The sequence below is a fragment of the Dendrobates tinctorius genome, unplaced genomic scaffold, assembly GCF_039654945.1.
Source record: "Dendrobates tinctorius isolate UK_male_01 unplaced genomic scaffold, ASM3965494v1 ptg000097l, whole genome shotgun sequence".
Lineage (NCBI taxonomy): Eukaryota > Metazoa > Chordata > Amphibia > Anura > Dendrobatidae > Dendrobates > Dendrobates tinctorius.
The window spans coordinates 28,988,381-29,006,004 of NW_027361765.1; the positions used below are offsets into that span (position 1 = coordinate 28,988,381).

The 17,624-nt window shown below is 43.7% G+C and overlaps 1 protein-coding gene across 2 annotated transcripts in view; it reads right to left on the reverse strand.

Moving 5' to 3' along the window:
• TEX9 (testis expressed 9) overlaps window positions 1-17,624 on the reverse strand; it is an 85,626-nt gene that overhangs the window by 36,684 nt on the left and 31,318 nt on the right. For both annotated transcript variants that reach the window (XM_073587007.1, XM_073587006.1), the window contains 4 exons: window positions 8,978-9,057; window positions 5,055-5,103; window positions 3,660-3,739; window positions 3,314-3,492 (listed from right to left, as the gene is read on the reverse strand). In XM_073587007.1, the coding sequence (XP_073443108.1) occupies window positions 3,314-3,492; window positions 3,660-3,739; window positions 5,055-5,103; window positions 8,978-9,057 (388 nt within the window). The remainder of the gene's footprint in view (window positions 1-3,313; window positions 3,493-3,659; window positions 3,740-5,054; window positions 5,104-8,977; window positions 9,058-17,624) is intronic.

The window sequence follows — 17,624 nt, forward strand, 5'->3', positions numbered from 1 at the left end:
TCCTATCATTGGGATCTTTTAGGGCTGCCCCACTGGCGAGTGGGAGGACTGTATTGGTAGCGAGTCTGGACACTGGTGGGTCCACCGAAGGGGAGGCGGTCCAGTTGGCGGTGAGATCTGGAGGGAAGGGATATAGAATCCCAAAACGACTTCCTCTCTGAAACCACCTGGTTGGGTTCTCCCTTTCCCTGGCCAACATTTCCTCAAAATCCTTGTGGGAGGCGAAGACCCTAGAGGGGACTTATGACGCTTAAATGAGAAAACCTGATCATTAGGTTTTGATGTGGCGTCCCCAATGTTAAAGGTCTCATTGACTGCGGCAATGAAGCCCTGAACCATATCCTTGACCTGGGACTGCTCTGGCCCGTACTCAGAACCCTCCTCTGAGTGTGTCTCTGATAATGCCTCGCCTGATTCCGGGGATGAGGACCGGGAGGAGGCAGACGGCCAGAGGAATTCTGGCGGTAAGATGGAGTGAGAAGGGGACCTGGGTTGGTGGTCCTGTCGAAACATTTTACAGCCCCTAGAAGGCCCAATAGGAGGCTCCTTTGGTGCTCCTGTGTCCACTGGAGTCTGAAGTGGCAATCTGTTAAGCACCGTTACCAAGGTCTGTGATACCATGGTAAGGTCGGCCACGGACTTAGATAAGGAAGAGGCCCATCATGGACACTCGCTGTCTCCTGTGTCGATGGATGGCCCCTGGGCGACAGGCAAGGTGGCTTCCTCCTGCTCCAGGGGTAATACGTAGGAGCTCTGACAGGCAAAACGGGGGGGCTGCACCTGCTCTCTAGCATAGGTGACACCGTAGGTCTGCTGCAATCTGAGCAGAGTGGCGAGGACTGACCTGAAGGAAGCCTGACATTGCATTTGGTACATACAAAATATTTGACCAAGGTCACTGAAGCGGATGAGGAGGAGGAGCGGGACTGCTCTCCCTTGGGCATACCGACAGGTTTTACCTCTTGCCGATTGTCCGGGGTTGAAAGCGGAGTGAGGGAGCAACCTGTAGTGCAGTACTCACATAACCACGACCTGTGTCCCCGGCTGCAGCTGCCGCCCGAAGGCTGATGAGGGAGAGAGAGAGCTAGGTGAACAGCCCTGCCGCTGCCTAGAAGCCTTATGAAATCCCCGCCCGGAAGTGGTGGTCGGTGCCCTGCTCCAGCCTCCTGGAGCACCAGGAGCCTGCCGGAATCTGGCGTCGGCCGTGCTGGGCCCAGGGCCATAACGCTGCCACGGGAGGAGGCTGGAACCGCACTGCACCTCGTGCTTGAAAGTAAGTGTTGGCTATAGTATAGAGCCAGAGCGGCTGGGGAGTAGATCATACAACGCTGCAGCCTCTTACCTCCATTTCACCCCGTAACAGGGGTCGGTTATCTGCATGAAAAGATTGCTGTCCCAAACTTTTTCTGCAGGGCAACTCTCTCGATCATCAGGCTCTGGTGGGCGAGTGATGGGAGACGAAGGTCAGGACTGGGAGCTGCCACCTGAACACGAGTCCTGTGTTAGGGGATAGGGTCCTACCCGTGGGATTCATGAGGATACGGGGTGGCAGTACACGCCGTACTCATGATCCCGGTGTGGGAATACAGATGTAGCAAATCTACTCTGTATCCCTCCATGGTTACCTGAAAAGGAAGGACGCACATTGAGGTAGGCAAGGGTCTGCAAGAGACCCCTGTCCACCTCCTGCTGACACTAAGCAAAACTGATTGCCCTACAGCTGGTCGGAGGGGTGTATACTGCGGAGGCGGAGTTAACTTTTTTTCATGCATAGTGTCAACCTCCTAGTGACAGCAGCACACACCCACGGTTTCTGTGTCCCCCAATGAGACGAAAGAGAAAAAGCTGTTTACCCACAATTTTGTAAAGGTGCCAACAATTTTGTCCGGCCCATTTTGGGGTTTTTAGGTGAAACTGTGTCCAATTTGCCTTTAATTCTGTTTTTTTTTGTGCGGTTCCAATACACACAAAGGAAATAAACATGTGTATAACAAAACGTGTGTAAATGCAACACTTTTTTGGGAGAAATACTTCATTTTAAGGGTGCCAACACTTTCAGCCATGACTGTATATATATATATATATATATATATATATATATATATATATATATATATATAAAAGTTATATCTCAGCGGGCTAGGTTAGGAGACATTACAGGTTTCGCTTTCACATTCTAAAATGGAGTTGTCATTTTCCCTGTTTCAGCCTCAGAGATTTGCTAAACAATAGGCAATGGACATAGCATAATCAAAGGTTCCCATACACAGCAAAGTCGGTTGAATATTTGTGTTTCTGTGTATGGCAGCTTCTCGACTCTCACCTGGCAGATGATGGTTTGATAGAAAATATGGAGCATTTTTTCTGACTGGAGATAAGGCATTGGCAGAGGTGACAGGCAGCAGATTACTCATTACTCCCCTCCATACAGAACACATGCGCACTCAATTAAGCAGAGCGTGCATTGATAAGGAAAAGGAATCAGGAGAGATAGCTTTCAGCCGAACTCTCATTTAGCCAAAAGCTATCTTATAGGTGTGGGCACATAGCCTTAAAATGACTTTCATTGTAAAAAGGAAAAGGATCATTTACCCATACAATACATCTATCTATTTAAACTTAGAGCTGTGTCTTATTTTGGTGTCTATTAAAGGAGTTGTCCGGCTTTAGGCTACAAGTCTGATCATCAAACCTCACATCGTGCGCATTGTGAAGAATTTCCAGTGCGGGAACTTGGAGTGGACGGTTAAGTCACCGCAAGTATGCACATTCCAACTAGACTGTGTCCAGTCGCTCTCAATACACTTGCACTGAGTGAGGCTGTGCCCAAGCAGTAGGTGATCACATACTTGCGGTCATGCGCCCATGGCTCACAGAGAACCCTCACAGCGTGCGGGTCACACACTTCTGCACTTCCGATCATGTGCAGTGTACCCCTCTGAGGCCGGGACACGTATATCCGGATTCAGATGATCAATGAGGCGAGAGGAAGAAGCTGCACGCATTCACGAGGTAAGTACAACGCTTGCGATGATGCTGGCCCTTGTAAGTTATGTTATCATGCCCACATGATTAGTGAGCCGACTAGTCTGGGGACACCAACGCACCTTCGACTAGTCACAGCCCTCATTTACATATCATAAACGGACTTTAGAAATACTTTTTTGTGTGTGTAGTGTAATGTAATGAAGGGCAGGTGAGGCAGCGTCTTTACATATGCAGACACAACTGCTGGTGGTTCTGGGGGCGCGGGGGACCTGACCGGTTCCCTTTAATTGCGATAGATTCTGTCTTATATAGAGAACTAAAATACCTGCTCCAATGTCATTGTTTATTCCTGGAATGACATCATCTTCAGCGTTTTCAGGCACTTCACCCGCTTCTAGTTTGCTTTCAATTTTACTAATGGTTTTCGCAAGGGAGAAGTCCACAATATCTGTTGGGATTGCAACGTCACTGGCAGTGCGCACGTCCGCTGTTTTTGGTCTAGGTCTTGAAACAAAGAGAATAAATAAATATATATGTATAGGACATTCCCGTTAAAAACAAACTATAGGATAGAAGACAGTTCATACAAGGATTTAAGTAGAAATATTTTAGATCTTACAGTATAAAATCAGATTATCAGACTGCTCGCTGTAACAATGCAGCAGAATTACCTTGCTGCTTGTTTTTTTGCGTTCGTTGCAGTGTGCGGTCTGTTCCGTGCTGAAGGTTTTGTGCCACTTTTACCATCAGTCTGAAAAATGAAAGCCTCTATTTTAGGTACAAATCTAAAGTCAACGATTTTATGTTTAATATCTATAAAGTTTTATCATAAGTTATGCTGGACTCATTACACTGTAATTCGTATTATACCGCTTAAAGGGAATCTGTCACCCAGTTTTTGCTATGTAATCTGATAGCACCATGACGTAGACGCAGAGACCCTGATTCCAGCGATGTGTCACTTATTTGACCGCTTAGAGCAGTTTTGATAGAATCCCTGTTTTCTCTGATGTAGATGTAGCAGTGGTCAGAAAGCGGTGCTCTGCATATCCCCGCCCACACCCCTTACTGGCAGCTTCCTGTGTACACTGTGAATTGTCAGCAAGCAACCAATCAGTGGTGGGGGCAGGGCTACACAGATTAGCTGGACTGGATTGCATGTCAGACCTAGTCAGACAGTGATAATCTCCTGCTGATAAAAAACTGATTGCATTGAAACTTCAGCACATAACACATCCCTGGAATTAGGTTTTCTTGCCCTATATTATGCTGCTGCAAGATTAAATAGCAAAAAACAGATGGCAGACTGTAATTTTGAATGACACCATTGATTTATGCATGTGAAAAATGAAATACAAATCCAATTATAATATGTAGGTCTTCATAATAGGGCTAAAATGGCAGCAGGTAAGGCCCTCAGCAAGTCCCTGGCCCCCATGACAACACATTAGTACTCCACAATTGCATTGTCCTGGTGGAGATGGGAGCAAGTACCAGTGAATGACAGCTCCAATCAATGTGATTACAGGCAGGCACTGACTGTGAAAAATATTCCGCCATTGTATTGAAACCCCATTGAATATTAAGGGAAGGAATCAGGATAATTTGTCATTTATTCACTGAAATCTATGGTGTGCGTGTATACATATGAGTCCAGTGGGCATCCCTACAAGTGATTGACAGCTATCTCTCCATGCTCAGTCCCACAGGGACCGCCCAGTAGACTCATGTATATACACATCAGAAATGTCAATGAATAAAATGCCATGTTTAGTGAAACCTTTCCCACAAAAAGTCTATCAATCTGATCAGCTACTACTCCTTTAACATCCTGCCTGCAGATCTGACACTTTCAACATGACAGGTTCCCTTTATGGGGTTAATCTTTCTTTACATAAAACCTGATATCACAATTGTAGCAGTGAGGTACAGACATGGTACCCGGGGTAGAAGCTAGCAGAACAATAACTTTTTGTCACTAGGTCAGGTTTCATTTATAACAAAACTATGCTAGGATGTTTTTTGTTTTTTTTTTAACAATTATACTGTACGCATAATCTAATTACCTTGACGTGGGAGAGAGTTAGAGTTGGTACTTCTGGGGAGAGGAGTTTTCTCAAAAAATAAAAGAATAACTATTAAAATATAGAAAATACAAATATTAAAAAAGCCTGCTTTTGCATCTCATTAAAGGGAATCTGTCAGCGGGTTTTTACTACAGCTTCTTTGAGGAGCATGATGAAAGCAAAGAGACCCTGAATCCAACTAGGTATCACTTAGGTTACTGGGTGCAGCCGTTCTGACACAATCAGAGCTTTTAGATTTAGCAATGCAGCAGAGCTGAGGAAACTAACCCCGCCCACATCAGGCTCTGTATATACAATGGCTATAGACAGGGAGCTGCTTATCACAGGAGAGGGGGCAAAATTGGAAGATTGCCAATGTGCCTGCCTAATAGTGAAAGCACTCTTATCAACAGGTGATTAATCCTTAAGTCTAAGCAAACAACACCTCACAGCATGATATGTTTTAACCCTTCTTCTAGGCCTGCCCTCTGCCTTTGACACAGTTGACAACTGCCTCCTAATACACATCCTCTCTTCATTTAGCAAAGACCTTGCCCTATCCTGGATCTCCTCATACCTTTCCAAACGCACATTAAGCGTCTCCCACTTCCACACTACTCCTCATCCCATTCTCTCTTTGTTGAGGTCCCTCAAGGCTCTGTCCTAGGACCCCTACTCTTCTCCATCAGTACCACTGGCCTAGGACAATTCAAAGTCCCATGGCATGACACCCAGATCTACCTCTCTGGCCCAGACGTCACCTCTGCTGTCCAAAATCCTGGCATGTCTATCAGCCATATCCTTCTTCTCTCGCTTCCTCAAGCTCAATGTGGAAAAATCTGAACACATTATCTTTCCTCCATCTCACATATCTTCCCTACCTGATCTGTCTATCACAATAAATGACATTACACTTTCTCCTGTACCGGTAATTCACTGCTTTGGCTTGACTGCCTTGACTCTGCCGTGTCCAAACCACACATCCAAGATTTTGCCACCTCGTCACCTATAGGTCAAAAATATTTCCAGAATCCGTCCTTTCCTCAACTCTCACTCTACCAAAATGTTTGTGCATGCCCTCATCATCTCCCGCCTCGACTACTGCAACGTTCTCCATGGTGCTCTCTGCTAACACTCTCGCACCTCTCCAGTTTGTCATTAACTCTGCTGCCCAACTAGTTCATCTCTCTCCTTCACCACTCCTCCGCTTCCCCCTTTGTAAATGCCATCATCAGCTGCCAATTCCCCAACGTATACAGTTCAAACTACTAACACTGACCTACAAAGCCATCCATAACCTTTCTCCACCATACATCTCCGAACTATTCTCCCATTAACTTCCCTCATGTAATCTCCAATCTTCCCAAGACCTCCTTCTCTCCTCCACACTTATTCGCTCCTCACCCAATCGCCTCCAAGATTTTTCCTGAATATCCCCCATTCTCTGGAATTCTGTGCCCCAACACGTCCGATTATCCACCACATTTGGATCCTTCAGATGGAACCTGAAAACCTATCTCTTCAAAAAAAAGCTTACAACCTGCAATGACCACACTGCCACCTCACCACCGCCAGAGCTACTGCAACGCCCGATCTACTGTCTCCTTCCCCATAATCCTGCAGAATGTAAGCCCACAAGGGCAGGGTCCTCTTCCCTCTGTACCAGTCTACCATTGTTAGTTTGGTTACTGTAAGTGATCTGTATTTTGTATGTAACCCCTTCTCATTACAGCACTATGGAATCAATGGTGCTGTATAAACAAATAATAGTAATAACCTCTACCACATGTTGTCCTCAGGTTACTTAGCATAAACCTGATGACAGATTCCCTTTAAAGGAGTTGTCCACTACTAGACAATCTCTTCGCATTCCCCTTGTTTGTCCCTGTTACAATAAAAAAGCTTATACTCACCTCTCGTGCCAGCGACGTTCCAGCCATGTCAGCACTCACATTCCCAGGGCTTACATGAGGTTTTCATAACATGTTAGCCCTGCGCCCTTCAGCACTGGCGTCACTGTCCCCGCATTCAGTCATATAAGTAATTAACAGGAAGTGAGTGGCCAGCCGCAACTCTCATCTCTTCTTGATTACTTACACGTCTGAAGAAGGGATCAGTGACACCCGTGCTGATTGGGAGCAGGGCTCATGTGTGATAACAACCTCATGCGAGCCCCAGGAACAAGAAGGCTCACATGGCTGGGATGGTAGCGGCACCAAAGGCGAGTATAAGCTTTTTTATTTTAATGGGGCCAAACATGGGAAATGAGAAGGGGATGTCCTAGTAGATGGAGATTATATGGAAATGAGTGTGATTGGATGACCTCCCATTCTATAAATACAACTACAGTTGATATTAATTCATTAGTTCGTCCCATTCCTCCACCCAGGACAGAGGTCGGTGGCCACGATTCGGGAGAAGTACCATCTCTTACCTACTGACATCCATGGCCCTTATTTTGATTAGCTGGCCTGGCACTACATAACAAGTGTCACATGGCGCCAAGCCGGTAATAAAAAGAAGAGTCGCAGCCGTCAGCAGCTAACATGCGGTGTTCCCTCTCCCGTGCAGCAGCTACAGACACCTGTCTTGGCCGATGGAATGAGATATTCAAATCAATTAGCAGCAACTCAAACTACAATGTATAGTTTTATTTTATCAAATTTCTTAATAAATAAAAGCTAACTATTGGAAAATGATGGTAAGTTACAGGAAGTTAAAGTCAAATTAATACTAGACATTGAAATATTAATTTCATTTTGAAGCACCAGTTTAGAGAGAATATCTCCATAGATACAGCGGCCAATGAAACATGCGACGGCTCTGTATACTTTCAAATAAAGTCAGAGGTATATAAAGGTACTATGGAGGCCATGTGTTATTGTGGGACAGTCGTGAATTTGGGCCTCTGCCCCTCTGTTCTGCTGAATGTGCCGAACTGTCACAACCACCATAGTCCCTAAAATGAAACAGGACAACAAAATGGTTTAACAGACTTAAAACGGGTTGTCCTCTTTCAGCATAGTTTTTACTATCAGCTCTGTCGGTGGAAAAATTAAAAACTGTGCCTTACTTAGTCTGCCCGGATCCAGAGCCGAGTCTCTGCCGCTGCTCTGCTGTTGTCTGCGGTGCCGCCATGACATGGAGTGAGCACCGCAGCTCTGCACAAGTAGACGACACAAGTTCGTCAGGCAGCTGAGCTTACTGATTGGCTGCTACACTGTCAAAGTGGTATCAGCGCTGTAGACAAGAACAGACACCGGGAGCAACAGCAGAAACTCAGCGCACGGCCCAGGAAGGACGAGTCATATACTGTTCATTCTTAATACTAACAGAGCTTAGGCTATGTGCACACGTTGCAGATTCAGCTGCGTTTTTTTCCACGCGGAACCGCAGGTAAAGTGACCTGCGGTTTTGTCTGCGGTTTCACACCTCTACTATGTTAAAGGTGTGAAACCGCTGCAGAAACCGCCCAAACAATTGACATGCTGCAGTTTGTAAACCGCAGAAAAACCGCGTGGAAAAAACCGCACCGTCAGCACAGCGTTTTTGAAAACCCATAGGGTTTCATTGTACTGTACTTGGGTCTGCGGAACTGCTGCGTTTCCACAGGTCCAAAACCGCTGCGGAAACGCAGCAGTATCCGCACCATGTGCACATAGCCTTATAGGAAACTCTTTTCTGAAAGGAGTTGTCCATCACTTTCTAACCCTTGTTTAATGTGCCCAGGGTGAGGGGAAAGAAATGATTAATAGGTATGGCTGGAATGCGTAGTTGTGGGGTATGGTCAAAAATGTTTGGGATGTTTCCATCTTCAAAAATTGGGAATAAACATGTGCTCGTCTATGTCAGTAAGACCGCTCTAACTACAGATGTGTTAAAGGATACCCCCCCAAAAAAAATGGGTTATAAAAATATACTACCTTAAATTTTCATCCTCGTCTTCATCAAAAAGTTTAACCTGCGACAGTGCTGGTCGTGACAGGAGCTGCTGCTGCTCTCGCTGTTATAAGGAGGTGAAGATGTAAGTTACTTCACAAAAACAGAGTAATTCACACAGTGAGAAAAGTGCTGCAGGTCTTGTAAATTATGACTCGTTATGAAGGAAGAACGAACATAACCTTAGGTGCTGCCTTCAACAATCATGAACCTCGCACTTAATATGTCATATGTCTTTTTGCTACCTTGTGAGACAAAACATGGCTGTCCTCTACTAAGATAACCCCTTCTTAAATACCGTATTGCCCAGTGTAAAAAAAAAAAAAAAAAAGATAGCAGAACCCTCCTTCCCACACGGATCCAGCAATAATGGGGCTGGGTCTCCCAGGGCTTGCCTGACATTTTTATGCCACGTAAGCCCTTCAGCCAATCAGCAACTAATGGGCAGCAGATCTCAAATTTATCTCAGACATCCGAGCTTCGTTTGTAGGACGTGTGAGCGAAGCCAACCATTGGCTACAGCTGCAGGGCTCACTTAGAATAGAAATGTCGCATGAGCCCTCAGAGACTCAGAGACCCCAGTGTCTGTGCGGGAGGAGAGTGGCTCATAGCTTTATTGTACATTGGGGAAAATAGTATTTAGGAAGAGGTCGGCCAAGAAGTGGACATTCCCTTCAATAACTTTCTAGACTATAAAAGATACACAATTACTATCAGTCGGACATGTAGGGGTCAGAGGAAAGGGAGTACAAATGCAGGATAAGACTACGCAGGGCATCCATGGAAACACATAGGAGATGTATAGACAAAACAGCACAACATTTTCTACTAACCCCTTCATGTCTAAGCCAATTTTCATCCTTGTGCTATCATATTTCATATCTCCAAAGGCTCCCATACTTATTTTACACTTTCTGCCGACACAGGTAGGTTTGATTTTTTGAGAGACCAGATACAGTTTTGAGTAAAATCAATTACTTTACAATTTACTACAACCCCTGGCAAAAATTATGGAATCACCGGCCTTGGAGGATGTTCATTCAGTTGTTTAATTTTGGAGAAAAAAAGCAGATCACAGACATGGCACAAAACTAAAGTAATTTCAAACGGCAACTTTCAGGCTTTAAGAAACACTAAAAGAAATCAAGAACAAAAAATGTGGTAGTCAGTAATGGTTACTTTTTTAGACCAAGCAGAGGGTAAAAATTATGGAATCGCTCAATTCTGTGGGAAAAAAAATATGGAATCATGAAAAACAAACAAACAAAAAAATACTCCAACACATCACTAGTATTTTGTTGCACCACCTCTGGCTTTTATAACAGCTTGCAGTCTCTGAGGCATGGACTTAATGAGTGTCAAAAAGTACTCCATCAATCTGGCTCCAACTTTCTCTGATTGCTGTTGCCAGATCAGCTTTGCAGGTTGGAGCCTTGTCACGGACCATTTTCTTCAACTTCCACCAAAGATTTTCAATTGGATTGAGATCCGGACCATTTGCAGGCCATGACACTGACCTTACGTGTCTTTTTTCAAGGCATGTTTGCACAGTTTTTGTTCTATAGCAGGAAGCATAATCATCTTGAAAAATGATTTCATCATCCCCAAACATCCTTTCAATTGATTGGATAAGAAAAGGGTCCAAAATATCAACATAAACTTGTGCGTTTGTTGAAGATGTAATGACAGCTATCTCCCCAGTGCCTTTACCTGACATGCAGCCCCATATCATCAATGACTGTGGAAATTTGCATGTTCTCTTCAGGCAGTCATCTTTATAAATCTCATTGGAATGGCATCAAACAAAGGTTCCAGCATCATCACCTTGCCCAATGCAGATTCGCGATTCATCACTGAATACGACTTTCATCCAGTCATCCACAGTCCACGATTGCTTTTCCTTAGCCCATTATAACCTTGTTTTTTTTCTGTTTAGGTGTTAATGATGGCTTTCATTTAGCTTTTCAGTATGTAAATTCCATTTCCTTTAGGCGATTTCTTACAGGTCGGTCACAGACGTTGCCTCCAGTTTCCTCCCATTCGTTCCTCATTTGTTTTGTTATACATTTCCTGTTTTGGAGACATATTGCTTTAAGTTTCTGGTCTTGACGCTTTGATGTCTTCCTTGGTCTACCAGCATATGTTTGCCTTTAACAACTTTCACATGTTGTTTGTATTTGGTCCAGATTTTAGACACAGCTGACTGTGAACAACCAACATCTTTTGCAACATTGCTTGATGATTTACCCTCTTAAGAGTTTGATAATAATCCTCTCCTTTGTTTCAGTTGACATCTCTCCTGTTGGAGCCATGATTCATGTCAGTCCACTTGGTGCAACAGCTCTCCAAGGTGTGCTCACTCCTTTTCAAATGCAGACTAACGAGCAGATCTAATTTGATGCAGGTGTTAGCTTTGGAAATTAAAATTTACAGGGTGATTCCATAATTTTTTCCCAAAGAATTGCGTGACTCCATAGTTTTACCCCTCTGCTTGGTCAAAAACAGTAACCATTACTGACTACCACATTTTTTGTTCTTGATTTCTTTTAGTGTTTCTTAACCCCTTAACCCCCAAGGGTGATTTGCACGTTCATGACCGGGCCAATTTTTACAATTCTGACCACTGTCCCTTTATGAGGTAATAACTCTGGAACGCTTCCATGGATCCTGGTGATTCTGACATTGTTTTCTCGTGACACATTGCACTTCATGCTAATGGTAAAATTTCATTCATATAACTTGCGTTTATTTGTGAAAAAAAAACAGAAATTTGGTGAAAATTTTGCAATTTTCCAACTTTGAATTTTTATGCCCTTAAATCACAGAGATACGGCACACAAAAAACTTAATAAGCAACATTTCCCACATGTTTACTTTACATCAGCACAATTGTGGAACCCAAATTTTTTTTTTCTTAGGAAGTTATAAGGGTTAAAAGTTGACCAGCGATTTCTCATTTTTGCAATACCATTTTATTTTTACGGACCACATCACATTTGAAGCCACTTTGAGGGGTCTATATGATAGAAAATACCCAAAAGTGACACCATTATAAAAACTGCACCCCTTAAGGTGCTCAAAACCACATTCAAGAAGTTTATTAACCCTTCAGGTGCTTCACAGGAATTTTTTGAATATTTAAAAAAAATTAACATTTAACTTTTTTTTTTTTTTTTTAAATTCTTCAGGTTCAATTTTTTTTATTTTACCAAGGGTAACAGGAGACGTTGGACTGCAAAAGTTATTGTGCAGTTTGTCCTGAGTACGCTGATACCTGATATGTGGGGGGGAACCACTGTTTCGGCGCATGGCAGAGCTCAGAAGGGAAGGAGCGCCGTTTGACTTTTTCAATGCAAAATTGGCTAGAATTCAGATTGGACGCCATGTCACGTTAGGAGAGCCCCTGATGTACCTAAACAGTTGAAACCCCCCATAAGTGACCACATTTTGGAAATTAGACCCCCCCCAAGGATCTTATCTAGATATGTGGTGAGAACTTTGAACCAACAAGGGCTTCACAGAAGTTTATAACGTACAGCGGTACAATTAAAAAATCATATTTTTTCCACAAAAATGATCTTTTCACCCCCAATTTTTATTTTCCCAAGGGTAACAGGACCCTAAAAGTTATTGTGCAATTTGTCCTTAGTACGCTGATACCCCATATGTGGGTGTAAACGACTATTTGGGCGCATGGCAGAGCTCAGAAGGGAAGCAGCGCCATTTGAATTTTTTGGCTGGAATTGAGATCGGACACCATGTCGCGATTGGAAAACCCCTGATGTACCAGAACAGTGGAAACCCCCCACAAATGACACCATTTTGGAAACTAGACCCCCCAAGGAACTTATCTAGATGTGTGGTGAGAACTTTGAACCCCCCAGTGCTTCACAGAAGTTTATAACGCCTGGGCGTGAAAATAAATAAATCGTACAAACATGATCTTTTAGTCCCCATTTTTTTTTATTTTCCCAAGGGTACCAGGAGAAATTAGACACCAAAAGTTGTTTTCCAATTTGTCCTGAGTACGCCGATACCCCAAATGTGGGAGAAAACTACTGTATGGGCACACGTCGGGGCTCGGAAGGGAAGTAGTGACGTTTTGGAATGCAGACTTTGATGGAATGCTCTGCGGGTGTCATGTTGCCTTTGGAGAGCCCCGAATGTACCTAAACAGTGGAAACCCCCCATAAGTGACACCATTTTGGAAACTAGACCTCCTAAGGAACTTATCTAGATGTGTGGTGAGCACTTTGAACCCCCAAGGGCTTCACAGAAGTTTATAATGCCCGGGCGTGAAAATAAAAAAAAAATCGTATTTTTTTCCACAAACATGATCATTTAGTCCCCAATTTTTTTATTTTCCTAAGGGTAACAGGAGAAATTGGACCCAAAAAGTTGTTTTGCAATTTGTCCTTAGTACGCTGATACCCTATATGTGGGGGTAAAACACTGTTTGGGCGCATGGCAGAGCTTGGAAGGGAAGGAGTACCATTTGACTTTTTCAACGCAGAATTGGGTGGAATTGAGATCAGACGCCATGTTGCGTTTGGAGAGCACCTGATGTGCCCAAACAGTGGAAACCCCCCAATTCTAACTCCAACCCTAACCCCAACACACCCCTAACCCTAATCTCAGCCCTAACCCCAGCCCTAACCCTAGCGGGAAAATCGAAATAAATACATTTTTTTAATTTTATTATTTTTCCCTAACTAAGGGGGTGATAACGGGGGGTTTGATTTACTATTTATGGCGGTTTTTATGTTTGGCAGCTGTCACACGCTAAAAGACCATTTTTATTGTAAAAATAGTTTTTGCGTCACCACATATTGAGAGCTATAATTTTTCCACATTTTGACCCACTGAGTCATGTGAGGTCTTATTTTTTGCGGGACGAGTTGAGGCTTTTATTCGTATCATGACCGGGCATGTGACATCTTTTGATCGCTTTTTATTCCGATTTTTGGGACGCAGAATGAACAAAAACCAGCGTTCCATGAATTTCTTTTGGGGGGTGCGTTTACACCGTTCCGCATGCGGTAAAATTGATAAAGCCCTTTTATTCTTTGGGTCAGTACGGTTACAGCGATACCTCATTTAGGTCTTTCTTTTATGTTTTGGCGCTTTTAAGCAATGAAAACAATTTTATATAAAAAATAATTATTTTTGCATCGCTTTATTCTGCGAGCTATAACTTTTTTATTTTTTCACTGATGATGCTGTATGGTGGCTCGTTTTTTGCGGGACAAGATGACGTTTTCAGCGGTACCATGCATATTTATGTGTGTCTTTTTGATCGCGCGTTATTGCACTTTTTGCTCAGCGGTATGATAATAAATCATTATTTTTTGCTTGGTTTTTTATTTTTATTTTTTAAGGGGTTTGTGAAAGGGGTTAACTAATGGGACAGTTTTATAGGGCGGGTCGTTACGGACGCGGCGATAACAAATATGTGTACTTTTATTGCTTTTTTTTATTTCAAAAAAATTAATTTATTAGGGAATATTTTTTTTTTTTTTTTAATTTATTTAGCGATTTTTTTTAAATTACTTTTACACTTTTTTTTTTTTTTAACTTTATTACATTGTCCCAGGCGGGACATCACTGTCCTGTGACAGATCGCTGATCTGTCACATCACAGATCACTGTGACAGATCAGCGATCTGTCACAGGCACTGCACAAGGCTTCCTCCTTGCCTGCGCTTTGCAGGCATGAGGAAGCCGGCTCCCTGCAGGCCCCCGAAGTTCGCCATCGCCATCGTGGATTCGGGGACCTGCAGGGATGGAACCCCCCGCAGCAGCGCTGCACATTGCGCTGCTGTGGGGGGCTCAGGGAAGCACGGAGGGAGCCCCCTCCCTGTCGATGCTTCCCTTTAACCCCCGGTACACCGCGATCGTGTTTGATCGCGGTGTTCAAGGGGTTAACGTGTCGGGGGCGGTCCGTGACCGCCCCTGACACATTGTGCCGGGTGTCAGCTGTGATAATCCGCTGACACCCGGCCGCGATCAGCGGCGCTCACCACGTGGGCGCCGCTGATCGCTGTGACGTACTATCCCGTCCCTGGGAATTAAGTCCCAGAGCACATGGACGGGATAGTACTTCACATGACAGAAAGGGGTTAAAGCCAAAAAGTTGCCATTTGAAATGACTTTAGTTTTGTGCCATGTCTGTGATATGCTTTTTTTGTACAAAATTAAACAACTGAATGAACATCCTCCAAGGCCAGTGATTCCATAATTTTTACCAGGGGTTGTATACTGAAAACTGGAAACAAGGTGAGAATGTGCAAGAACTGAAATTCCGTCATCTTTTTGTTTCAACCAGATTCGGTGTGGAGTAAAAATGACCTGACGATGTGTTGTGCAATCCTACTGACCCGCAGAGATACTAAAAAATTATATATATACACACACACTCACTGGCCACTTTATTAGGTACACCATGCTAGTAAGGGGTTGGACCCCCTTTTGCCTTCAGAACTGCCTCAATTCTTCGTGGCAGAGATTCAACAAGGTGCTGGAAGCATTCCTCAGAGATTTTGGACCATATTGACATGATGGCATCACACAGTTGGCGCAGATTTGTCGGCTGCACATCCCTGATGCGAATCTCCCGTTCCACCACATCCCAAAGATGCTCTATTGGATTGAGATCTGGTGACTGAGGAGGCCATTTGAGTACAGTAAACTCATTGTCATGTTCAAGAAACCAATCTGAGATGATTCGAGCTTTATGACATGGCGCATTATCCTGCTGAAAGTAGCCATCAGATGTTGGGTACATTGTGGTCATAAAGGGATGGACATGGTCAGCAACAATACTCAGGTAGGCTGTGGCGTTGCAACGATGCTCAATTGGTACCAAGGGGCCCAAAGAGTGCCCAGAAAAAATTCCCCACACCATGACACCACCACCACCAGCCTGAACCGTTGATACAAGGCAGGATGGATCCATGCTTTCATGTTGTTTACGCCAAATTCTGACCCTACCATCCGAATGTCGCAGCAGAAATCGAGACTCATCAGACCAGGCAACGTTTTTCCAATCTTCTACTGTCCAATTTCGATGAGCTTGTGCAAATTGTAGCCTCAGTTTCCTGTTCTTAGCTGAGAGGAGTGGTACCCAGTGTGGTCTTCTGCTGCTGTAGCCCATCTGCCTCAAAGTTCGACGCACTGTGCGTTCAGAGATGCTCTTCTGCCTACCTTGGTTGTAACGGGTGGCAATTTGAGTCACTGTTGCCTTTCTATCAGCTCGAACCAGTCTGCCCATTCTCCTCTGACCTCTGGCATCAACATGGCATTTCCGGCCACAGAACTGCCGCTCACTGGATTTTTTTTCTTTTTCGGACCATTCTCTGTAAACCCTAGAGATGGTTGTGCGTGAAAATCCCAGTAGATCAGCAGTTTCTGAAATTCTCAGACCAGCCCTTCTGGCACCAACAATCATGCCACGTTCAAAGGCACTCAAATCACCTTTCTTCCCCATACTGATGCTCGGTTTGAACTGCAGGAGATTGTCTTGACCATGTCTACATGCCTAAATGCACTGAGTTGCCGCCATGTGATTGGCTGATTAGAAATTAAGTCTTAACACACAGTTGGACAGGTGTACCTAATAAAGTGGCCAGTGAGTGTATATGTATATATATATATATATATATATATATATATATATATATATATATATACACACACACACACACATACATATACACACACACACACACAGATGTATGTTATATTTTACTTGTCTCTACCAATCTGCGTGGCAAAACATGTTTTGATCTCTGCTCTGTTTATTGCATTTTTGCGGGAGGGGAAGAGTCCAAAAAATACAATAAATTCTGCATTCTAAATACCGCTATTTTTACTTTGTTAGATCAGACTTTTCCAGGGATACCAAATGCTAATTACTGTTGTGCTCAAAAGTTTACATATCCCGCCAGAAATTTTGCTTTCTTGGCCTTTTTTCAGAGAATATGAACGATAACAGCAAAATTTTTTCTCCACTCATGGTAAGTGGTTGGATAAAGCCATTTATTGTCAAACTACTGTGTTTTCCCTTTTTAAATCAGAATGACAACCAAAAATATTCAAATGACCCTGATCAAAAGTTTACATACCCCATTTATTAATACCGTGTATTGCCCCCTCTAACATCAATGACAGCTTGAAATCTTTTGTGGTAGTTGTGGATAAGGTTCTTATTTTCTTAGATGGAAAAGCTGCCCACTCTTCTTGGCAAAAAGCCTCCAGTTCCTGTAAATTCCTGGGCTGTCTTGCATGAACTGCGCACTTGAGATCTCTCCAGAGTGACTCAATGATATTGAGGTCAGGAGACTGATATGGCCACTCCAGAACCTTCACTTTGTTTTGCTGTAGCCAATGACAGGTTGACTTGGCCTTGTGTTTTGGATTGTTGTCATGTTGGAACATCCAAGCACATCCCATGCGCAGCAGTATTTGCTGATAACGTGCTGCATTCATTTTTCCTTCAACTTTGACCAAGTTTCTTGTGCCTTTGTAGCTCACACATACCCAAAACATGAGCGATCCTCCTCCGTGCTTTAGGCTGGGGTCACACTTGCGAGTACAATGCGAGAAATTCGCACAAGTCTCTCGCATCAATAC